Genomic DNA, 24,848 nt, shown 5'->3' with positions numbered 1-24,848 from the left:
AAACAAAGAAATTAAAATTTTGAAGCTACTTTTGTTTGGAGGAAGTAACTTCTACAAAGTGACTATTAAAAAAGTGGGCTCATTTTTTTTTTTTTTTGGTTTATAATTGTGGACCTTGGCTTTTTTAGCAGCCTAAAAGCTAATCTGGCGAAAGCAAATTCAGCGGGCCCCCAAACCTGCAACTAGCCCTTGGTTTCAATTTTGCCACATTTTTCTTCCATTTCAAGTTTGCTAATAAGACATTTAAAAGCAATTTTCACATAATAATGGTTGGTGTATGTAAAGAGGATTTTTTATGAAGTCGGATAGTGATGTAGATGCGATTTGATTTGAAGAGATGATATTTTCAAAAACAAAAAAAATGATATTTGATGGTTAGAAAATTTAAAATATCAAGTTTAATGAAATTTTAGAGTATGTACTTTAATAATATCTCTATTTAAAAACAAAAATCTTTTTCTGAAGATAACACGTGCCACCAATCATGTATTATGTATAGATTTGTAGAACAAAGTTTGCTAGATTAATACACATTCTCACGAAATTGTAGATTTTAATCTCATGGCAATTAAAAAAAAAAAACTTTTTATATTGCTTTACTAAACTGGTTACTAGATACAGATATAGAAATAGTGAACAATTTGATATAAATGGACAATCTTCCCATTACTATGATCTCAATTCTCAAGCAGTAATATCCTCAATCATTCAAAACTAAATTTCACTTGATGTAATCCTGTTATTAATGACAATAATAAGTATTTGTTGGCACTTTAAACTCATACTTGTACATTTTAGATTAAAAAAATATAAATAAGATTATTACTAATTTCAGATTTCGAGTCTGTACAATATTTATACCTAGGGCTGTTCATCGGTCAAAGACCGGACCGGACAAGACCGACCCGGACTGGACTGAATACCGAAAATTAGAATTTTAAGAACCAAAGACCGGACCGATTAAGCTAGGACCAAACCCGGACTGGACCGAAAGAATCGGTCCAAAACCCGGACCGGACCGCTTTGGACCGATTTAAGATTTTTTTTAAAAGGAATTCTAATTTTTAATAATTTTATGGAAAACTCGAAAAAAGTAAAGGAAAATCTATACTTTAACGTCTTTTTTTTTGTATATTTAGTACAAAAAAGCTTATAAATTTAAAGTTTTCTAAGCTTATTAAGGATAATCTTAACCATTATTTAAGGTTTCACGCATATTTTTAATAAAAAAATCGGTCTGGTCCAAGACCGATTTTTATAGGGTTTTGAATCGGACCGGACCGAAGACCGGAAAAATAAATTTCTAGACTCGAAGACCGGACCGATTAATTCCAGTCCGAGGTGATCCGATCCATTTTTTCGGTCCGGACCGATTTATGAACACCTCTAAATATACCAGTATGAGATCTCAAAGTATTAGACCATCAATAAACACTTATTATTGTCATTCACAACTAGAGTAATTATTAGCGTGGACTTCCTCCAAGACACTCGCTGACACACACATACAAGGGAGACATGTCATTTCTACAACGCGCCCCTAAATAAAGCTTAGACGACCAATTAAAATAAACACTGCATATGAAAAGGAAACCCATTTACAATGCTTGGTCACACAACTCACAAGATTCACAACCCAAAAAAAAAACAAGCATCATAAAACCATACCACACAGGCACACAGACAACTGTTTTCAACCTTACAAGTTACAACCAACATAAATTAACTCAAATAAAGATGGGCAACTAGAATATGACTATTATTTGCCACCAAATTAAAACCGGCAGCAAAAATACTGGTAAAACACAACATTTATACAAGAACTGTGGGTACTTTTGACTATGGTATACAAATTAATTTCATCACCTAATATAAGTTGTATATATATATAAACCAAAATCCATTTACATTAAAACAACCATAAAAATACAGAAAAACCCAAGAAATCAAAGATCAAATATTTAATTTTGATGGCATCACTAATCTTGTTAGTATCAGAGTTACTTCACCCAGTAAATACCCAGATTGTTTACACTTACAGTTCAAGTGTTGCAGCTCCAATTTCTTCAGATTTGCAGAAAAAGATGAAGAGAGAGAAAGAGATTATTAAAGTTGAGATAAGGCAGAATCAATTTAAAGACGGTGATAATCATAATCATAATAATGATGATCTTCCTCATTTAATGATTGATTCTGAGCTTGTTTGGCCTTAATTTTTATGATTTTTTTTTTTTTAATGTTGAATTATGATTATTATTTCACAATATGCTTTGTATTGTTGTTTCTTGTAAAGTTGTAAACTTGTAATCATCAATTTTGGAGTTATTAGTTGTTTGAGGTTCTTATTATTGGCACAAAATGTGGGATTTAATTTGCTTTTTATGTTAATTTCCTCACATTTTTGCTTCAATTTATTACCCGTACAATTGTCCTTGATGAGGTAGCTGATAATTTTGTTAAAAGAATAAGAAATAATTTGGCATTGCTTGTTATCCATCTTTTTTGATTTTTTTGGTTGGTTGAACTTTTTAATTATGGAAACTCATACTACGTATTTAAAGGATTTTTACTCTATTCCGCAATCTATAATCTCATACGGTCATACCTACTCCTTCCCATAAAATTTACAAGTCATTATATTAATGAAGGATAGAATCCATTCCAACAGTGAAACTAATTAATGTAACAACTTTTGACTAATATGAGTTTTAATTAAAATTCGTACATATCTATAATGAAATTCCATACAAAATCATTCTAATTTAGTGAGCCAAACATCCCCCAAATTTGATTAATGGAGAAGTTTAGCATGGTAACTGGACAAAAAGAAGGGTGTTTCGTTTAATATGGAAAGCCAAATCCAAGACAAGGAGATCAAAGTATTGAAGGAATGTAGAAAGATGTCATTGTTTCAATTGGTCAGGCCAATAATCCCTACATATTAAGTATAATTAAAGGAAATATTAGTTTTAATCTCAAACTTTGGGTAATTTGGTCGTTTTTAATAATTTCAATTTTCGATTATTATTCAATAATACTAAGTTTATGGGGTATTCGCTTTATTTGTCCTATCAACCGGTCACCTTACCTATTACTCCCTAGTAATAATCGCAACATTAGGGTTGACACAAAGTTTAAGAAAATTATAGGGTGGGGATCAAAAGGAGAATTTTTTTTTTAATATAAAGTATAGTTAGTGAGATATATTTAATTTTTTGTAGTAAAGAGAAATAATAATAATAATAATAATAATAATAATAATAATAATAATAATAATAATAATAAAAAAGTAGTGTAAGTGGGGTTGTAGGAAAAAGTAGAATTAATAAAATAATTGTGGGTTTTCACCAAATAAAAAAGTGTTGCAATTATTATGATATGGTAAAAAAAGAAAAGTGTTGCGATTATTATGAAACAAAAGAAGTATAACATGTTACTAACTAGACATACACGTGTCATATAGGATTGTTTTAAAAAATGAAATACAAATCACCCATTTCCCCAGTCTCATTGTCGACGCCCATACCTTCCCCAACCCCACCCCTAAAATTGGCCCCCTAGCCTCCTCGACCCCATCTTGAAAAAATTTCCTTTTCTTTTCCCCACCTCAAAACTGCCCCTCTCCTTTACCCCCACGGCGGCCCCACCCACAATATTGCCCTTTTTCCCTTCTCCCACCCCGAAAATTGCCCAAGCCCTTCCCCACTGCACCCTCAAAAACCCAAGTTGGGGAGTGAACGTCGTCGACTATCGAAGGTGGTTATTTGAAGAAAGAGAAAAGGCAAGGATAAGGGAGAAAAGAAGAATGAATTCACTTAGTGTAAGGTTTTTGAAAGTCTTGCTTTTATTTAATTTTTGAGTACTCATAACAATGGGTTTTTAATAATAATAAAGTAAGAGTTCTTTCTGCTGCAAGTTTTTATTGAGTTAAAGTTTAAATAACATTGTGTAATCACGCGGTAGTAATACACACAAGTCTATCTCTGTAGTATAATTATGCATGTTGCTTTAGTATTTCTGTAGAAAGAGATTCAGGGGTGTTACACACTACTACAAAATTGGCCAAAGAGACCATCTCAAAATGGCCTAAGAGAACTGAGTGGTCTCTAGCAACTAACCGGTCTCTATCCAAAGAGACCATCTCAAAATGGCCTAAGAGACTACCTTGGTTAAGTCGAAAGCTGAAGAACACCAAAAGTTAATTTAGTTCATTCATATATTGGTCAAACTTTATAATTGCCAACTTAGTTCATATATTGGTCAAACTTTCTAAATAAACGATTAATATTGCAAAGCATGATGACATTAAACTTAGAAACTAATTTACTTTGATATATATCAGTAGAGTAGTGATAACTAGTATCCATAGAATAATTTATATGGTTTAAACACAAAAATCATATTGTCAATATTAGTCAAAAGATTGTCTTAGTAACACTATATCACAAAAAAAGACAAAAGTTGTGATGAACCATGTATTTTACTAGGTTGAGCCTAGCTCAGGGTATAGGTAGAGTTGTGTACTCTCGGGAGTCTCGGGTGTAGGCATAAAGAATTACCTAATAACAAGATATGAACTTTACTCGATTCAAACATACCCCGATCCGATAATGACATAATCCAAAATTAAATTGAATTCGTTAATGACCAAAGCCCAAAATAACTTGTTATAAATCCGAAACAAACCGAACTGGGTCGATCTAGCTAAATTGTACTCACTTTATTTAACTTGATCTGACGTGACACGACTCGAATTAAACCAAACTCAAGCCCAAATCGTAGAGTCCATTAATCAAATATGATTGGTTTTACATAGACCTTAACTGTACACCTTTTTAAAAAAAAAATGACGTAATCAAAGTAGACTTTTCAAACGAGTCATTCGAGTCAGGTGATCAGCTAACATTGAATTTTCAAGATTACCCCATTTTGTGTTAGAGGTTAGGGACTTGTTCTCTTCACCTGAAACAAGTAGATTTAGTCTGAATTTTTTAAGGTCTGATCTTGTCTGATCTGAATTTTTCTGATCTGGTCTGGTTTGATCTGCTCTAATAATTTGACTAAACTTTGACCGCATTTTATTACTAATCTATAAATAAAAACATTATCAAAATGGATCTTGTTAGATTCGTCTCATCGTGAACTTTTTAAATATGTAATTTTTATAATTTTTTTTAATACACAATTAATGATATTTAGCGATAAGTAAATGATAATCAAAAGTTCTGATCTGGTCTGATCTGATCTGAATTTATTAAGGAATAAGTAATAAGTATCTGAAATAAGTTGAAGAAAATAAGTCCTAGAGTGTTCAATCTAGATGAATACAAAACATATAAATACACTTTGGTAACGAGCAAAAATAATTTAAATCTATTGAACAGGTATTAAATTACATATAAAATAAGAAAAGAATAAATTTTATAGGTTATTTAAAAAATTACATGAAAAATTATGTATAAATTAACAAATTACATCATGTCAATTGACCTCAACATTTTGAGTTTATTTCTTAGTGTTATATTTTTACAGATTAATAGAAATCGAATAATATTTTTTTTTAATATAGTGTTATATTTAAATTTGGTTTTAATTCTGTTTTAGGATTTATGGTTTTATTAAATTAAAGCTTTATTTTCTTTAATTTTTTTTATTTGTTTATAGGGTAGCGTAACTGAAAAACAACAACTTCTACAATAAACTCGAATGTGAGTAAGAATTATGCGCATTAGGGTTTTGGAAAAAAGATTTGAATTTGATTGATGGATAATCTTTGTTGTTTTGGTTTATTTGATGGTGGTCTTATCCATTTAATTATGTTTCTCTTGACATTGTAATTTGATGTAATGTTATAATTGATAAGAACTCAAATGCGAAAATTAAGATGGTTTATAGCTTCAAGTATGATTATTAGAATTTTGGATAGAATTACTGTTTTAAATTAGAATTTTGGATAGAATTACTGTTTTAAACTAGAATTAAGATGGTTGATAAGTTCAAGTATGATTATTAAAATTTTGGATAGGATTACTGCTTTAAACTAGAAAATATATGAAAGCAGCTTTCTACATCACACTAATGGTTCAAGGCTGCTCAGGTGTTGTGAACAGAGTTTTAGATACAGGTGAATATATAGAAATGTTGTCGAACAAGAAAGGATTCAGTGGGCTGTCTACTGACGCAAACCTGAAAGATCCGAAGACACATAGTTGTAGATATAGGTAAACATAGAAAGAGACGTAGCTGTCAATAGATATAGAGATGAAATAGCATTTTTTTTAGATTGAACATAGCAATTAATCGTACAACCATAGTGTTCTCTTCTTTTTTGCAACATTCTTGACCTAATCTGGGGCTGAATCATGGAAAATTTGTTCATTGGAAATAATTGTTAAAAACAAATCAAGATGGCACTTTTGCCCTCATGTGAATGTGAATGTGAATGTCTTGTTCAAATATTCCTTGAATACAGTAAGATTATTTAGAGGAATGTCTTGAATGCAGCTAGCCACAAGGTGTGGCCACATTGGTTTATAAGAGTAATCTTCATTTATATGTATGAGTAACCTCATTTTTTCATAAGAGTAACCCCATGTTGTCCATAAAAATAACCCTAATTCATTATACGAGTGAAATCAAGTAATTTTGAAATAAGTAACCTCATTTGTTTATTTGAGTAACCCCTATTCTTTTGTTTTAAAAAATGAAAGAGTAATTCCACTTATTTAAGAAAGTAACCTCTTTTTTCTCATTTAAGTAACCTACATACGATAAGGTAACCCCTTTGCTCATCACCGTAACCCCTTATAACTTATTTAATTGCATTATATAAAACAGAATATATTTTTAAAAAATTATTTGAGTATAATTGGATTAAATATTATATTGTCAAAATGGAAATAACTACTATTATAGGTTACTAGAGTGTACCCATGCAATGCACATGGTATATATTTTACGGAATAATATTAAAAAAAAATCTAACAGCAAAAATTATATTTCAAATACGGAAAGTTAATTTTATATGGTAACTATGGCTGGGCACACCGCACATCGTGTGACTCGCTATTATGGGAGTTATTTTATCAGTTTTATAAGGGTTATCCATTCCGTACGTGTTATTGGAGTTACTTTGTTTTTTTGCAAACAGCCACGTTGGCGGCTTGTCGCACAGAAAATATATGCATAATTTTTTTGTGGATGATTATTGAAATTTCAATCAATGTGCATATCCGTGCTAACGGATTATATTATATGCAAAGGAAAAATGCACGAATTATATGATGTATATATTTTTTGTTTAACAAAGTTTTATATGGTTAGCCACACCGTGTGGCTGGCTCACTATGTCGCCAGGTTATTTGTTTAGGGGTTACTAACTCGGTCAAGGGTTGCTCGGTAAGGAGTTACTCGATCTTATGGCGGTTGTATTTTTTTTTTCCTTTAAATGAAGTACACATAATTTAGAGAGTGATTTTCAAGTGTTATGTGGAAAAGTTAGGAAAAAATGTGCAATAATAATATAGATTCCTTGTAATTTTGGGGTTTCTAAAAAGCAATTTATTAGATTATATATTAAAATAGGTAATTTTTTATTTTTATTTTTTTTGGTGTAATATTAAGTAAACTGGAAAGTATGTGTATTATTAAGAAAAATAATAAAATAGTAGAAGTGGAAGTTTTTTGGAAGTTTTTTTTTTTACTTTGAAAAGAAAAAGAGATGGAAGTTATTTGGAAGATAGTGCAATTAAAAAAAAAAACCAAAAAAAAAAAAAAAAAAAAAAAAAAAAAGAGAGTGCATGAGAATTAAGGATTGATGATTGAGGTTTTGTAGAAACCTCATTAACCGACTCTGCAATTATATTATAGATTTCCCCTAATTTCAAAATTTTCGGTCCTTTTCATTTCCCCTCCAAACTTATAAATTCAGTTCCAACCATCAAATTTAGCTGAAATTTAGGAGGAGACTTTGGTTCACCTAGACTTGCAACCGGGTTGATTGGGTTGGGTCGGATTGGATCTGGGACTCTGGGATCATTTAGGTCAGGGATCATTTAGGTCGGGTTACTTTGGGTCACGGGCTGATAAATTCTCAACTCTAACCCAAAGTTTCGATTTTGGGTTAAGTGGTCAACTCAACGAGTTTGGAATAAATTTTTATATTTAATTTATTTTTGGCTAATTTTAGAAATGTATGATTTAAGCTTTCTTTGCTATTTATTTGTAAATTTTTCAATTGAATATTATCAAATCTCAATATCTCCCCATATTATTTTTAGTCATTATGTGTCTATTACACAATTTAAATCGTCATTGAAACAACTAATCAAAATGATAATAAATTTAAAAATAAACTCAAACATTACAAAATTAAAGGAAGAACGAAATCAACATTATATGTGTACAGTATATGCACCAAAGAGTTTTTTTTTTTTTTTTTTTTGCTCATTTGCTATAAAATGAACAATAATCATCGAAATGAGTAAACAATGCATCATACACCCGATTGTATATAACAATTTCTAAGAGTACATTGTCTCTTGACATAATTCTTATATTACTTAATTATCATTCAAATCATATAATTTGAGATTTTTATTACTCCCTCCGGTTTCAATTATCTGCAACATTTGCCATATTTGGGTGCTACCTATTATGTGCAACAAATTTTTAAGTTTCTATTTTTAGTAAAATTTAATGTGTAAAAAGACATATGTACCCTTACTTTTTTGTTTTAAATTTGTTTAACATAACTTAATCAAACACAATTAAACTTAACACTCTCTAATGATTCCCACCAAAATTAAACCCCCTTATACTCTCTCTCTTCCAAACCCTTTCATCTTCCAACTACCTGCATTCATTGTTCTTCATTGAAGATGTCTTGGTTTTGGTGCCTTCATTCATCATTTCTGGAGAATTCTCCAGAAAATTTAACAAAACCCACCCACCCTATTTCATTTCCGTCGTTCTCTCTCCTCCTATCTCTCCTCTCTCTCAACTTCGAAACCCTAGATCTAAATTTTTTCTTCAATCTCTGGAACAATGAACCCAGAAAACCGTAGATCTGAGGGTTCTACGCTGTACAAGCTTCAAAAAGGCAGTGGTATTCTAAAGCCAGTTCGCCGTTGTACTGCTTTCTTCCGCCGTTACCGTGGAGGGAAGATCGGAGCCAAATTGGTTGAACACTCTTCCAGCGATGAAGGAGAGGAGAAGACTGAGAGCACAGACGACGAAGATGGTTCAGATCTGGCCGGAAAAGAGGGTGACGGTGGAGAAACGGGTCCCCCTGTTGCTTTGGAGGGTGGTCATGGCCCTTCAAACACTGTTGCTGTTGTTGAGGAGTCGTCTGCTGACTCAATTGTTGTCGAGGCTGAAGTTCTGCAACCCCCTGCTGCGGTGGTGGTCCATCTTCCCTCTCTCGTTCCTGGGGGGAGGGTTTTGCCTGAGTCCCTAAAGGCCCCAGCCTCTTCTAGCAGTTCAAGTGGCCGGAAAAGAGTCAGATCTGTTTTTACTCCTGACTACAGTGACTGGGACCCTGAGTTTTTGGCTTACCTTAGGGCAAAGTACCCTAATGACTTCCCCCCCAACAACTGATCAACGCAGCGTAACTATTTCTTAACCCTAATTTATTGTTTTGAGTTGTTGATTATGCTGGTTGAGTTGTTGATTTGTTAACCCTGTGCTCTGTCATTTGCTTTGATATTGTTGTGTTAATTTGTTATGTTGGTGTTGCTGGTTGATTGTGAAAAGGGTTTGCTTACCCTGTGCTCTGTTATGTTGTTGTTGGTATATTGGTGTTGCTGTTGTTGATTTATGCTGGTGTTGCTGTTGTTGATTTATGATGGCTATTGTTTGTTGATGACATGTGTGTGCTACTGCATATGTTGCAACTGTGACTTGCCTATGCCTCAGTAATGATTTGAGTCCCTTGTTATGGTTCATTTCTGCCTCTGTACTGGAATGAGTCTCTTGTTGGGTAAGGTAATGTCAGTTGATGTATGATGAGGCTTGTGTTGGAGCCCAAAGAGTCCCCTATTGGATGTGGTTGAGAGTTCTTGCTAGTCTATGCCTCTGGATGTCAGAATGAGTCCCTCATTCAGTGTTGTGTGCTTGAGTCCCTCATTTAATGCTGTATGTATGTGTGATTATTCCAAATGATGAAGGGACTCAGTTTGAGTGGGGTGTGTAGAGTGGTTTTGCTCCAACAACTGTCTTGTACAGGTGTTGTGGAGGTAACATCCTACAACATCTCAATGACAAAAAAAAAACCCAATCTGATGGAATTAAAGTGGAACTTTGTTTATCATTAGTATCTTGTTATGAATACAAAAGTTGTTTAGTCACAAAGTCCCCTGTAGCCTAATCATTCATTACATGACTGCCTTAGAATAAAGACATGTTATCTACCAAACGACACATAACCAAACCATAATAAGCAACAATAAAAAACAAAAGCTTACTTAGACAAAAACAATGGTTTTGGTACTTGTTTGGTTATGTGTGGAAGTCATGCCTCCCTTGAATGATTGTCCCCATCTTCTGCCCCTAGTCTGCATCAACCTCATGTTGAGTCTGATCTGGGAAATCCTGGTTGACTGGAATGAAAAGTGTGTTAAGATATGCTACTGCTTGTTGAATGAGTCCCTTGTCACATTCCAAAATGGTAGGAAGTAAGCCTAATGCTTCTAATCTTTGTTTGCCCATATGTGGTGGGTTGAAATTGTTGCCCCCTTCCTTCTCCAGAATCTTCATCATCACCCCTTGAAGAGTTATCCATGTGTACTTGTTAAGTATTGGATCAAACCACTCATATGCCTCATATACTTTGTCAATGAGTTCATCTAATGTTGTGGGAAAAGACTGATATTGTAGAGATTGTATGACCTTGAACAGACCCAAATCCAAAACATTTAGGTCTGGTGATTGTGCTGGTTGGAACACCATTTGAATGTTGAACCCATCAGAAGTGCAGGCAGCAATGAATTCCTCATCCATTGGAATTTGGTGTGGCTTAGCATTATCCCACTGGATGAATATGTCCTTAGGAAGACTAGGATGCCATTGTCTCTTGATTGCTGGAATAATTTTATGCAGGAGTATTTTTCTGATTTCTTCTTTGTTGACACTTTCCACAGCTTTAGTTTCCATGACACCTGCATCCCTGTTTTTACTTTTTTTTTTAGCTCTTTGTTGGTAAGTGAATGGAAATATGCCAAACTTGCCATCATGCAACATTTGCCCATTACAGTCATACAAGGGTTTACCTATGACCCCCATGAACATGGCTTTAACTTTGTATCTCTTTGACTGTTGGCATCTATAGGGATTTTCTTCCTTTGGTAGCAAATAAAATCTCCTTGTCTCAGGGTTCATATAGAACCATTTCTCATCTATGTGTATGTGTTGTTGCATGTCCATGAATGTTGGGTTACCAACTGCTGGAATTGGGTGAATATGCTCCAGTGCCCACTTCATCCTTGCCACTTTGTGGTTAGATGTCAGTGCTGGATGATTAGCTGCTGTGTGTGTTCTTAACCTTCCCTTTTTCTTCAGCTTATGAAGAAAGGAGTGTGAAATTTTAAGGGCTGATGCATAACTCCTTTCTGTTGTCCTTTTATAGAGTGGCACTGACTGCAAGAACTCATCAGTGATTTCCTTTGGTTTTGGACCAGTTTTTCCAAGTTTTTTGCTTCTGACATCAATAACATTGCCTTCTGCTATACTTTGCTTTACAAATTTCCATACCCTAAGTGCTGTACTTCTGTGAACCCCATATCTTCTCCCCATGTCTGACAGAAATCCCCTTTTAAGTTCCCCTGCATGCATGTTAAGTAGGATGTCATCAACCATTTTTCTTTTTGTTTGGACTGTTAACTGCTTTCTGCTTGTTGCTTGCTGTTGTGGTACTTCATCTTCTTCTTGATTGTTGTCCTGTTCTTCTTCACTGCTGTCAGCATCAGCATCAGCATCAAAGTCTATCAATTCTTCATCACTTATGTACTGAAATGGTCCCTCATTTAGGATTTGTTCAATTTCAAAAAATTGCTGATCAAAATGGTGTTCCATGTCGTTGGATACCTTTTTTTTTTGTTTTCCTGCAGATTTGAAGGAAGGTGATGACGTTTTTTGTGGTTGCTCGAACTTTTTGGTGAAGTGCTGCTGGAAGCGGATCCGTAATGCTGCCCTTTAGTTTAGGACTAATGTTAGAGTAGGCAGTAAATATTTTGGACTAATTAAACTTGTATCTAATGGGGTTTTTTTTGTGAACAAACTTACTTTGTGATGTTGGAAGCCATGGTGGCTTAATTTCTGATGTTCTAAACATTGAAATGTAATGGTTGCTGCCCTTTTATATGCAGCTGATTTAGGTGACAAATGGTGGTGTTTGAAATTTGAATGGTTTTCAATTTTGGTCAAAAATTTTAAAAAGTTCAAATTTGGGAGGAAATGTGAAAATTTTAAATTTTCACACCAAAAAAAAAGAGGGAACACCACTTTCCCTCTTCCCTTTGCTGACAGATTCCCACCCAAAAAAAAAAAGGCCCACCTTCTCTCTCCTATTTCCCACCCAATTGAATACAATAACAATATTTAGTCACATGCATGACTTTCTCTCTCCAATTTCCCTCCTTTTTCCCACCTTAATTAAACACCCTAACATCTCATTAAAATCCCTTAAAAGTTTTTCCTAGGAGTCCGTAAAAGTCCCCTTTGTTGCAGATAATTGAGACCGGAGGGAGTATTTAGTTGTGTAATGTAAAACTAATAATAAAACTATTTTTCCTAAAATACATAAATCCAATACTTTTTAAAATAGGTTTACTTCTAGTTTGAAATACTTATACGGGGCGTTTGGTTGGAGGGATAAGGAGGGATAATAAAGATAGGGAATTGATAGGTGAGACAATGATAAATAATTCTTATCCCATGTTTGGTAAGTATGAGGAATAAATTAGGGATTAGTAGTAAAATTATAAAAATACCCTTACTAACTTATACCCTTACTAACTTCTACCCTTTCCCTTATTCTTTCAATTTCATTAAGGGTAATTTGGTATTTTTAAGCTTGTTTCTTATCTTTTTCCCTTATACCACCCTCTTAGTTATAGAAATGGAGGGATAAGGGGGTGTTTTAATCCCTATCCTCAACCCCCCTTATAATCTCTATCCCTCTGAACAAACACTACTTTTCTTCTATTATCATCCCTTATCCTTATCCCTTCCTTATTATCCCCCTAAACAAACACCCCATAAGTTATAACTTTGTAAGGCTCGCTGTGACGATCATATAAAGACCCGTCCCATTTATTTATTTATTACACGAATGCAACCCGTTTATAACTTTGGCGGTTCATGTACTTTTAAAAGCGGGATAAACAAAGTCGGACGTTCCTACCCCTCTCCCTCTCTCAATTCTCCATTGAAGCGCAGTTGACGTTTTCCATTGAATCGCACTTGTCGTTCTCCGTTGAATCGCACTTCACTTGAGGCGCCTTCTAATACTGGTATCCATTGAAGCATCTTGTTTCTTTACTCTTGTAATCATCGTATCAATTTCACAATCTAGGGTTTTTCTTTCTTCTTATTTTATTAAATTGTCAGTCGAAATTCTCAACTATTCGTTCTAAATTCTAAGATTTTGAAAACAAAATTATGATTCTCATTTGATGAATTATTTTTGTGAAAAAAATTGATGGATTATTTAACTATTGCTTATAATCACTCAAGTTATGATTGATTATACTGATTGATTTTGAATTTTGCTATGTGCACTTTATGCCTATATTCTCAAGCCAGTAGAAACATACACTTTGTGATTTATGGAGCCTAAATTGATAATTGTTAATTTTGATTTCAGAACCCATTAATATTAGGAAGAAATTATCAACTTTTTTTGGAAGTTTGTTGATCTATTTGATTAATTTAGGATTATATTCTACTCGTATTAGGTTACTAGGTTGTATTTTACTTAGGATCTTTCTGTTTTGAAGAAGAACTGCTTTAGGCTAATAAATTAGAACCTGTTATGGTTTTATTTTGTAGATTAACAAGTGATTTTTATGGGATAAGCTTTATAATAAACAGTAATATTAGAGTCGGTTTGGTTATATTCATCAATATTGTATATTTGGTAAGTTTATCTTGTTAGGAGTTTTAGGCAAGTTAGGTTATGTTTTGTATTGTGTATATATATGTGATTAATATCAATACAAAGGTTAAGCCGTTTTCTCCAATCTTTCTCCACTTTAACTAGTAATTTGATTTCAGGATCCCAAGTCTATGGATTTCAAGTTGAAACCATTTTCTACCTTGCAAGATGATAGCCTGGTGCAAGATAGGCTATCTAGTTTGCCTGTTGAATTATTAATTCAAATACTTTCTTTGCTTCCTACCAAGGATGCTGATGTTGCTTGCGCGTTGTCTAGTACATTTAAACGTGCTTTTCTGTGGATTACAAGCCTGGATTTCAGTGATTCACCTGTATCGAATTGTTTGGAGTATCCATATGCAATCCCCAACGTTTCCCTGCTTTTGTCTCTTTTGTTGATACTGTCCTGCATGCACACCTGTCTCAGTATCTCACCAGCTTTAGACTTCATCTAGGCAAGGACTTCGCCAACACATACTATCTTATTGCCAAACATAAGCCTAATGGGTGTGTGAAAGGCTGTTTCCCTGACCTCAAGTCCACGCAAATAAATCCGTGGATCTCTTTTGCTATAACCTGTATTGGCCTCAAGGAGCTTGATCTCCGAATTCGTGTGAGGGAACCGGATGAGCTCCTGCCTGCTATCTTCATGTGTGAAACATTGGAGGTGCTCAAACTTGATGTCAACCTTGGTCTTGATCAAGCTTACACCATGCCATCCTTTCGTCTTCCAAACTTGAAATTACTACACCTGTATGCTGCTGTCATTAATGAGGATGGCTTTCTGCCAAAGTTAATTTCAAGCTGCCCTTTACTTGAAGACCTCACAGTGGAAGCATTTTGGAATCATGTCAACTACATACGCATTTCTTCGCCTTCTCTTCGGAGGTTGTGTTTAGTTATGGAAAAACTTGATACATATGGTAACACAGATTATGTGCTTATTGATACTCCTAATTTGGAGTACCTTTATTATAGTGATAATGTACCAGTACAACACTCTATTACATTACAGACATGAATCGTCTGGTACAAGCAGAAATAATCTTTGGAAATACCATAATGATGGATTATGTTCCGCCGCCATTAGATGAAGTTGAAGATCTTGATCTTCAAGTATTGCTTAGCCTTGTCAAAGTCTTGAATAACGTTCAGCAATTATCTTTGCGCGGCATTTGCTTAGAGGTTTGTTTTAATTTCTAGTTTTGCTCCCCGATTTCTTTGTTTATATACTCTCTCCGTTTCTTTTTTATTGTCTTATTTGGAATCTTGCACAAGATCCCTCATAAAAGTATTAAATTTCATTTGCTGTACATAATAACAAAATGTGGTATGTATTTTATATCATGTAATGTGAGATTGACTAATTGCACCTTTGATTGAAGGAGTTAAACGTTCATGGTATAGAGAATGAACTGCCAGTGTTTTATAATTTGAAATATCTAGAGCTGGGTTTAGCTGATCAAAACTGTTGGGATAAAGTACTTTTGGCATTTCTGAATCATTCGCCGGTCTTAGAAACTCTTGTGTTTCCTGAGGTTAGTCTGTGACTTCATTTCTGTATTAATTTTACATATACATAGAGTGAATTTGATTCAAATAATGACATAACGATGTTGATTTCGACCAACTTTGCAGGGATTGATTGCATTCTCTAATGGTGAAGTATGTTATCGTCTTGACGACTCTGACGAAGAGGGGACACTCGAGGAAGAACAAGAGTTTTTCAGAGAAACTCTAACAGTTATTCCTTCATGTTGTCAATATCATCTTAAAAGAATTGTGATTGATCACTACTTTAGGCAGGAGCGGGAAATTAATGTGATCCAGTTTTTGTTGAGACATGCTTTTGTGTTGGAGGAATTGATCACAAGGAAGGGATATTATCCAACAGCAGATAATATGGCGCTCGAAGCTGCGTTGCAGAGTTTAGAGCATCTTCAATGGTTCAATTATAAGGACTTGTTTGCAATTTAAATAAAGTTCCTAGCTACATGCTTACCATTGGAGAATAAAAAATTGAGCAACATGCTAGCAATTGTAGCCCAACCAAGCTACATGCTTGATTGAAAAAGAGACAAATAATCTCCATTCATATTGGAACATGTGTATAATTATCTATTATTTTTTTAAAACTTTATTTTTTTGCAAATTACAATATGTTGTGGCTTACCATTGAAACAAGTTGTTGCTTAAAAAGTGTTGTAGCTTAGAAATTTGTGTGGAAAAGCAAGCTACAAAGCATTGGAGATGCTCTTACCAAGGGCCTCAGCTACATGTTATGTTCAATTCTGTTCGATTCGGGTGCAAATTAACAAGACATTTTTTGTATTAAAATTTTGTTATATACATTCTACTTTTATTTGTATTAAGTGAATCTTCTTTATTAGTACAACAGACTACAGTACTACTGCAGTACTGCTATTATATTAGGCCACTTTACAGGATAATGTTATTAATTTGGCGTTCCTTGTTTTTATACCCTCGCTTGATGGCAAGTTTTGATTTTGCAGTAACTAAATGATTTTGAAGTAACTAAATGAAAATTGAAATATAGAAATCTCTAGAAAATTGCAAGTAGTCAGTCATAATAATTGGAGTTCCTAGGCAAATTAATGATTTTGTAAAAAAAAATACCGAGTACAAAAATTATGATAAACAAAAGGTGTTGATAATAACATTGAACAAGCCATTAGAGCATGAACACAGTAACACATTTCTCCATCAATATTAACTACCATCCTTCCGCTTTTGATTTATATAAAAAATCTTTAAAGAATGTACAAAAAAGAGTTGACACAGCTATTTAGCTGTTAATCTTGTGTAGTAAGCAGTAGTCACACAGCCACACTACAGAAGGTCAATCATGTCACTCTATGAAGTATCCACATCCGATTCTCGAACATACATATTTGATCACTTATTATTCTACGATTCGAATCATTATGAGTCACAAATTACGAAGTGCACAAGGATTGTACTAAACTGGAGGTAGTAAGACCCGAACGCCTTCCAATTAGACTACCAATCAACAAGGCTTGCGCCTGGACTATGAATCAACACCTATGTACTCAAATCAATCAAAGCTAGAACTCATTCACATGTTCAGTTTCAAAAAGAAGATTGAAAGATTTAGCATTGTTAAGGCTATCTTTCAAGATTGTGATCTGACCATCCTTAAGGAGTGTATCTTCTTCTAGGGCCTCTATCTTCTTCTTAAGTGACTCGATTTCAAGATTAAGCAACATGTTTTTCTCATTGTATCCCTTCACCTCCTGCCACATCAAATCTCTTTCTTGAGTTACTTTTGATAGAACGCCTCTAGTACTCGTCACCTCCTCATCATATGACCGTATGTCACCTTGAAGCTGATTTATGGTTCCATCCTTTTGTATCATCTGTTCAAGGAAGCAAAAAGAGTGTGTGAGAGGTTATACATCTGTGTTCATAACATGAACTATATGCCAAATTCACGCAAACCAACCCAAACCCAACCTAAACTGACTTAGAATCTTAAGACCATGAAAAGTTTTATAAAATGCACTTCAAATTCAAAAAAAAAAAAAATGAAGTTTTACTGCCCAGAGACCTTTTATTACAAGTGCATATAACTTCAGATACCCCAATTGCCCGGCCCAAACCTGGCAAAGGTTAAGTGAAGATTAAACCCGAAAATTAGACTGACCAACCCAAATCCAAATTGGTCTTTTTTTGTTGACACAGGTGATATTTTTTATTCAAAAGATTATCATCAGTAAAAATGGATCAAACAAAGTAGATATCAGTAAAAAGTGCCATGCTACCTGAAGCTCAAGATTCTTCATTTTATGATTTACACAAGAAACAGTATCGGCTGCATCTTGGATCTCTCTCTTCAGAACATCATGACTCCTTAGAGCTCTGGCTAGTTCAACCTGCATTCGCTCTACTTCCTTCTCTTTAAAATACAGTTTTTCCTTAAGAATGCTAGTCAGTAATCGTTCTGCCTTGAGCTCTGATTTCAAATCATCCTACAAAGTGATAGTACATCAGAGCAAAAAATGAAAATCGAGTAATCCTTCCATTCATTAATAATTTTTCATGGAATTTTTTTAGCAATGTTTGAGGTTTAACATTGACCATACTTTAACTGATAATCAAAGCTAGTAAAGTTTGATCATATTCGCTTACCTCAAAAACCTCTCTGTTAGATGGATCCTCAGGTAACTCAGGTTCAGAACTAGCTATGTCAGCTTTCTCCTTAAGAACAGAAGCAGTTTTTCCTAGGCTTCTTGTTAGCTGCTCTAAACCCTTTCTGAATTCTTGAACCTTCATACCATATTGAACGAGAGAATGTGATTCAATAGAACCTTCAGAAGTTGTTTTCCTATCGAGAGCCCCATGAAGATTTTCACACATTTGGATACTCTCATTCAGAAGTGATAAGCCTGTGTTTTGCAAACACTGAACATAAGATTCAAGCTCATGCTCCAGTTTCAGAGCTGAAGATCCACCCACTTTTCCTGTACTTTTTAAACGTTCAAACAAATATATGTTTTCACTCCGAAGAGAACTTGTTTCGGCAGTACAAGTCTCCAGCTGTCTCCTCAGATCTTGTTCAACTCCTGTCAACCGCAGTTGTTCCATTTGGCATTTATTTGTAAGATTCTCTGAATTTAAGCATTGCCTTAAACCATCAATTGTTCTTTCTTGTTCATTACAAGTACCTTGAAGCCTTGAAACTATTTTGGTCAACTCCATAAATTCCTCTTCCTTTTCTTTGTATTTTCTGTCTAAAGAGTACTGAACTTCTTCAGAAACTTTTAGATTATCTTGTATCTCAGACAGTTTATCCAGCAGATTGTCCTTTTCTGATCTTGCAATGTCCACTTCAGCTATAAGATTTTTGAGATGAACCTCCATGCCTGATAGTCTATCAGTGTACTCTTTTTCCTTGTTGTAGAAGCCAGATATTTTTCTTTGAAGAGACACATTCTGCTCCGCTAGCTCCCTTACTCGGTCTCTTAATCGATGCTCTTCTGACTGAAACTCTCTCAGCTTAATTTCCCACTCATCAGACCTTCTATTCAGCTCCTTCTGCAATCGAGAACTCATTTCATCTTTCTCTCTCTCTAACTTTACTATCGCTGAGTGTGTCTCATCCTTCAACAATGACACTGCTTTTTTATAAGCATTCCTTTCAGCAATTCGGCACTGCAATTGGTCACAGATTTCAAGCTCCAAGTTCCTTAATGATTCAACACTGCAATTTCGAAACAAGGTTCTTTCTGCAACCTGCACCCTCTCCTTGACTTCTTCTAGTTTTCTCTGCAATGCTAGATCAGTGAGATCCTCTTTTTCTTCAGGGAACAATTTAGAATTTTGTCCATCCAAATGCTTGTCAAGAATATCATCCTGTTCTTCATGTTTATTTGGATCACATATTTGTTCTATCCTCAGAAGCCTTTCAACCACATCCTTAGCAAGCTTCCTCGGAGACTCATGTTGATTTTCAGACCTCAAAGGGTAATTTCTAGGAGCACCATTAGAAAGGAAAAACAAGTTACTTCCTTCAGAGCTTTTAGGATAATGATCACTGATTCCATGCTTCATTTCTTGATGATGCTCACCATCTATATAGAGGTCCAAAACTTTGCCTGGCATTGAAGTTGAACCTAAGGAGCTCCGAGGTGAGCTTGAATTGGATGGGCAGGAGCAAGAACGGTCACGTAAGACTTCTGTACGAGGTATTTGAACAGTAGCTACATTAAATTTTTCAGATCTTGAATTGTCATTTTTGAATTGATGATCACTGCAAAGTTAGATTAAGAGAAAAAATCAGAGGAAAAAGTTATAAAGAGTTCTAACAATGTTGATCTGACTCAGTTTCATAGCCTATTTATGGGTCCAATGAAAAAATCACCATGCATTACGTACATCATAAGTAATTGCTTAGTTAACAAATGAGCATTTTGGAAAAATGTGCATAATCATTTGACTAAGTTTTATGAAATAGAACGAGATGCTTATTGAATGATAGTATACAGAAACTTATTTTTCATTTCCAAGAAAAAGTTACCAAAAGAGCAGGGTTATTTTGTTTGCTCAGCCCTAGATCAAAGCTACAGATTGTCATTAGCTATCTCATATAGTAGGGAAAAAAAAAAAATCACTATACAAAAAGCATCTTGGAATTCCATTGATAAGCAAGGGGAGAAATCAAAAATTGCTTACTTGATGCATAAACTACTAAGAAATCTTAGCAAAATTCTGGAATCCTATTCAATAAATTTCAGTAGACAAAGGAATTTACCAATCAGAACAATCACATCTCCTGTGGCTCAATGGAATATTTTTCCAATCTCTTAATCCCGTAAGATCTTGTTCACAAAAACTGCCGCCGTTGTCTGCTGCTGTTGGCATCTGAAAACTCCGAGTCCTCCTCAGCACTAGGCTCCTAGTCCGTGATAAGGTCTTTTTCTCAGTAACTTTTCCCTCACAAACAGGAACGTTGTGCTCAGGCTTTTGAAACTTATTCTCAACACTTCCCAAACTCTCTGTCTTCCATCGCTTTTGCGGAGACTGTTTCTTATCTCTTGTAGCTGGAGACTTTGGAAGCTGTTCACCTCCATGTGATGAGATAGATTTTGGAAAGAAATATTTTTTCATCCTTGATTTTAAAGAAGCACCATATGACAAAAAATTCAATGATTCAAAGTTTAGGCTTTCTTTCCAGCTGGGCTAATTAAACTTGTAAGATGGATATACCCTACAAAAATCGATGAAGGTGTGTGTGAAGATAGAATCACGGTATTAAGGGTATAAATTTCTCCACTGAAGTGTAAGAGTACAACAATATATGGAATAAGCTTATACACAATCCACACTACAGCGCAAACATTGTCAGGGTTTGGTTGATTCTTGAGCGCAAAAACTAAACTAGGAGCCAATAGATTATCATATACTACCAAACAATAATAACTATATGTTTGTGACAAGAGCATATTAAGCGTTAACAGAAAGCTAATACAGAAGCCTACTGTTTAAAATACAGCAATTTCAATCTGCAAAGAATCATAAGTTCTTAATCAGTAGCATAATCTATTCACTGCAAGCCCACCTGATTGATGAATAAACCATTGGATGGTATGAAGACAAACATCGACCTCCAAAAACAAGAAACTAATCAAGGAAATACAAACACCTAACATAATATGAATCACTAACAAAGACTTAATATCCGCTTTCCTCCATGCTTAGTAATCACACACCCTAAAAAACTAAAAATATTGACAAATTATACATTCATTACCAACACAAATGTATTACTGAGACTCATCATTTCAACCCAACATACACATTTGATATATGAGAACACACCAACAGGCATTAATACAGACAAACCCATGTCCTTGTAAGATGGATATACCCTACAAAAATCGATGAAGGTGTGTGTGAAGATAGAAACACGGTATTAAGGGTATAATTTCTCCACTTAAGTGTAAGAGGAGTACAACAATATGTGGAATAAGCTTATAATTTCTCCACTTAAGTGTAAGAGGAGTACAACAATATGTGGAATAAGCTTATAATTTCTCCACTTAAGTGTAAGAGGAGTACAACAATATGTGGAATAAGCTTATACACAATCCACACTACAGTGCAAACATTGTCAAGGTTTGGTTGATTCTTGAGTGCAAAAACTAAGCTAGGAGCCAATAGATTATCATATACTACCAAACAGTAATAACTATATGTTTGTGACAAGAGCATATTAAGCGTTAACAGAAAGCTAATACAGAAGCCTACTGTTTAAAATACAACAATTTCAATCTGCAAAGAATCATAAGATCTAAATCAGTAGCATAATCTATTCACTACACGCCTACCTGATTGATGAATAAACCATTGGATGGTATGAAGACAAACATCAACCTCCAAAAACAAGAAACTAATCAAGGAAATACAAACACCTAACATAATATGAATCACTAACAAAGACTTACTATCCACTTCCCTCCATGCTTAGTAATCACACACCCTAAAAACTAATAATATTGACAAATTATACATTCACCACCAACACAAATGTATTACTCAGACTCTCATTTCAACAGGCACTAATACAGACAAACCCATGTCCTTGTACAGCTGCATGTTAAGCAAAAGTAGTTGTCAAAATACAGGAGAAAATGACAATTGTTCCTTTTTTTTTTAATAGCAATTTTAGTACTAGAAATCTATCATCTCATAAACTACATTATTACTAGCAAACTGCAAGATTTATCAAGCCTCCACTTAAAAATTAACTATCAGACTCAGAACACAAATTCATTACACCACAGACTAAATTCCTGCAGTAACCCCATAAGTCAAACTTGCAAATTGCAATACATTATGTTTGGATAAAATAAGTTCGGATGAGATAAGTTCAGACAAAATAAGTCGAATAGTGTTACAATTCACAAAACCAAACTTTTACTTCATAACAGTATGAGAAAAATTCATGTAGCAAGATGATTCAAAGAAGCATTATACGAATTAGTATTACTTACCCACAAATTTATGATCAACCCTTCACTAAAAACCATTAAATTTCACCCAAAAATTTAAATATATGACCAAATAACAGTTCTGGTGGCAGAAAAAACCCTACTTTAACCAAAACTGTGATTCCTTCAATCAAAATCCAAGGATTCTATGAAAATGACAAATACCCATCTCAGAAAAGCGTAAGAAAAACCCAAAAATTTGAAAACGTAAGAAATTTCAACTGAATTTAATGCAAGAAAACCCCACATTCTCCAAACTTTTACCCAAAAAAATAAAGAACTAAAGATTACTTCCAGAAATTCTAGTATAAAGTGGTTGAAATTTACTAGAAATAAAAATACCTGAAAATTGCAGCAAATTAAGAACAAAGTAAGATGATGATTGATGATGATGACAGCCTGACTGTTGACAATATCTCTTGGGATTGAAGCAGATGAATTTCGATGAAAAAGTATGTAATCAGACTATTTTTTGTGAATTTGAAAGTGGGTTTAACATTGGTTTTTGAACCAAAAAACAGGGTAATTAGTGAAAGATTAAAGAGAAAAGATTACTACTTAATCTTAATTGTACTCAATTAAGTAGAATTGGGGATTATTTGTTGAGAGATTTCAAGAGGCGGCTTGAGTTGTTTTTCAAATTTTTTATTGATTTTTGTTTGAGAGTTGAGAGCGTCTGTTAGACTTTTACCCCTTAAATTAGGTATTTCAATTTATTTTTTTCAACTTTTGAATTTTATACAGTAATCTCATTAAGTATTTGTACTATTATATACGGAATTTTTTTTTTATTTATTTATTTGCAATGTTGGTAGTTATTGTATAGTGGAGTATTTAATATCATTAATATTGTTAAGTATTTAATTAAATTATTTCAAAAAATATATATATAAATTTTATTAAATAGTTAACTACTCCGTACTATGGAGTATAAAAAGTTAATACGGAGTAGCTTAAAAGTATGTAACCAGACGAAGCTAATAAAATTCATATACTCCCTCCGTTCCTAAATTACATTCCTGTTTGGAAATTTACACGGAAATTAAGAGGAAAGAATAAGACAAATAACAATAATTAGATAATGCAATGGGAAGTACAAAACATTAAATAATGTTTTTGAATAAAACAAAGATAGATTAGTGATTACTCATAACATGTCATCAATCCTTTGTAAAAAAAAAGGACCAATCACATGCTCCTAATTGAAAATTTTTAACCAATCATATTCATTGTAATTTGGCACAAGGATTCTGAAAAATTAAAGGCTGAAAAAGCACATTAGCCAACCAAACATTAAAAGTGGAATGTAAATACATTAATTATACATTAAAAGTACAACTGAAAAAGAAAGTGAATTTGGGATATTTAGAAAAAAAAAATATTACAAAAAATAGAAAGATGGAATGTAATTTTGGAATACCCAAAATAGAAAGGAGGAATGTAATTTAGGGACGGAGGGAGTACATCTTTTATATTTTTTGTGAAGAACGGATAAGGTATAAAATTTCAAATAATATTGTATTATATGTGGTGACCTCCATTTACAAAATTTCAAGTGGTGGAATATATTTTTTAGTCTCTCCATCCCTAAATTAAAAGCATCTCTCTCTTTATTATGTGAGTAATAATTACTAAAAAGAGGTTTTGTATTAAGGAAAAGAGGAAATATTATTTTATGGTGATCCTAAACTTTTTATTATTACATTTTCATATCTTACATTATACTCGTACATTGTTGCTTATCTCACTCATACATCAAAACTCATCTATTCTATTAACCTTTTCTCTGCAAGTTCCACCGACTGTATTAAGGTCCCGAGCTTGATCGGATTGGAGTTGCTTGCAAGGTTACAATTAGCCTAAGCTCATTAACCACAATATGGAACATAATGAAAAAACTTATTGGAAAAACCCGCTTTAAATATTATCCCTAAGAAAATTTAGTATTTTCCTCGCTTTGTTAATCAAAATAAATACTTTCTCAATTTGAAATTAATTGTCAAGTTGCTACTGAAACAATGCGACAACATATAACTGATACTCGTTTGATAATAAGATTATGACGATTCAATTTAGATAATACAACTCTTTCGATAATTACTCCGAAGAAATATAATCAACTTTCGCCAATTCCACATAGCTTTACTTATACTCACAAGAAACAA

General features: G+C 33.7%; 4 protein-coding genes across 6 annotated transcripts; 2 read left to right on the top strand and 2 right to left on the bottom strand.

Moving 5' to 3' along the window:
• Positions 1–10,548: 10,548 nt before the first annotated feature.
• Positions 10,549–12,069, bottom strand: LOC145581406 (uncharacterized). The gene has a single exon (XM_081638416.1). It carries the CDS (start codon positions 12,067–12,069, stop codon positions 10,549–10,551), a length of 1,521 nt encoding a protein of 506 aa, XP_081494542.1.
• A 1,270-nt stretch (positions 12,070–13,339) lies between these two features.
• LOC145582545 (uncharacterized) lies at positions 13,340–16,524 on the top strand. 2 transcript variants are annotated; one of them, XM_081639525.1, is made up of 4 exons: positions 13,340–13,508; positions 14,272–15,337; positions 15,538–15,690; positions 15,791–16,524. In XM_081639525.1, exons 2-4 carry the CDS (start codon positions 15,170–15,172, stop codon positions 16,127–16,129), a joined length of 660 nt encoding a protein of 219 aa, XP_081495651.1. In that variant the 5' UTR covers positions 13,340–13,508; positions 14,272–15,169; the 3' UTR covers positions 16,130–16,524. The 2 variants fall into 2 exon arrangements, with proteins under 2 accessions (XP_081495651.1, XP_081495650.1); XM_081639524.1 differs by having other exon boundaries at positions 13,340–15,337.
• Positions 14,284–15,100, top strand: LOC145581405 (putative F-box/FBD/LRR-repeat protein At2g05300). Its single transcript, XM_081638415.1, has 3 exons — positions 14,284–14,484; positions 14,580–15,040; positions 15,085–15,100. Exons 1-3 carry the CDS (start codon positions 14,284–14,286, stop codon positions 15,098–15,100), a joined length of 678 nt encoding a protein of 225 aa, XP_081494541.1.
• A 275-nt stretch (positions 16,525–16,799) lies between the features above and the next one.
• Positions 16,800–23,324, bottom strand: LOC145583351 (uncharacterized). 2 transcript variants are annotated; one of them, XM_081640584.1, is made up of 5 exons: positions 23,026–23,324; positions 20,445–20,900; positions 18,323–19,943; positions 17,956–18,162; positions 16,800–17,550 (listed from the first exon to the last, which is right to left on the bottom strand). In XM_081640584.1, the coding sequence occupies exons 2-5, from the start codon at positions 20,798–20,800 to the stop codon at positions 17,239–17,241; spliced, it is 2,496 nt and encodes an 831-aa protein (XP_081496710.1). In that variant the 5' UTR covers positions 20,801–20,900; positions 23,026–23,324; the 3' UTR covers positions 16,800–17,238. The 2 variants fall into 2 exon arrangements, with proteins under 2 accessions (XP_081496710.1, XP_081496711.1); XM_081640585.1 differs by lacking the exon at positions 23,026–23,324 and having other exon boundaries at positions 20,445–21,596.
• Positions 23,325–24,848: the final 1,524 nt, after the last annotated feature.

This window comes from Chenopodium album, chromosome 15 (genome assembly GCF_948465745.1).
Source record: "Chenopodium album chromosome 15, dcCheAlbu1.1, whole genome shotgun sequence".
In the NCBI taxonomy this organism is placed as follows: domain Eukaryota; kingdom Viridiplantae; phylum Streptophyta; class Magnoliopsida; order Caryophyllales; family Amaranthaceae; genus Chenopodium; species Chenopodium album.
This window is presented reverse-complemented; position numbering and strand designations above follow the sequence as displayed.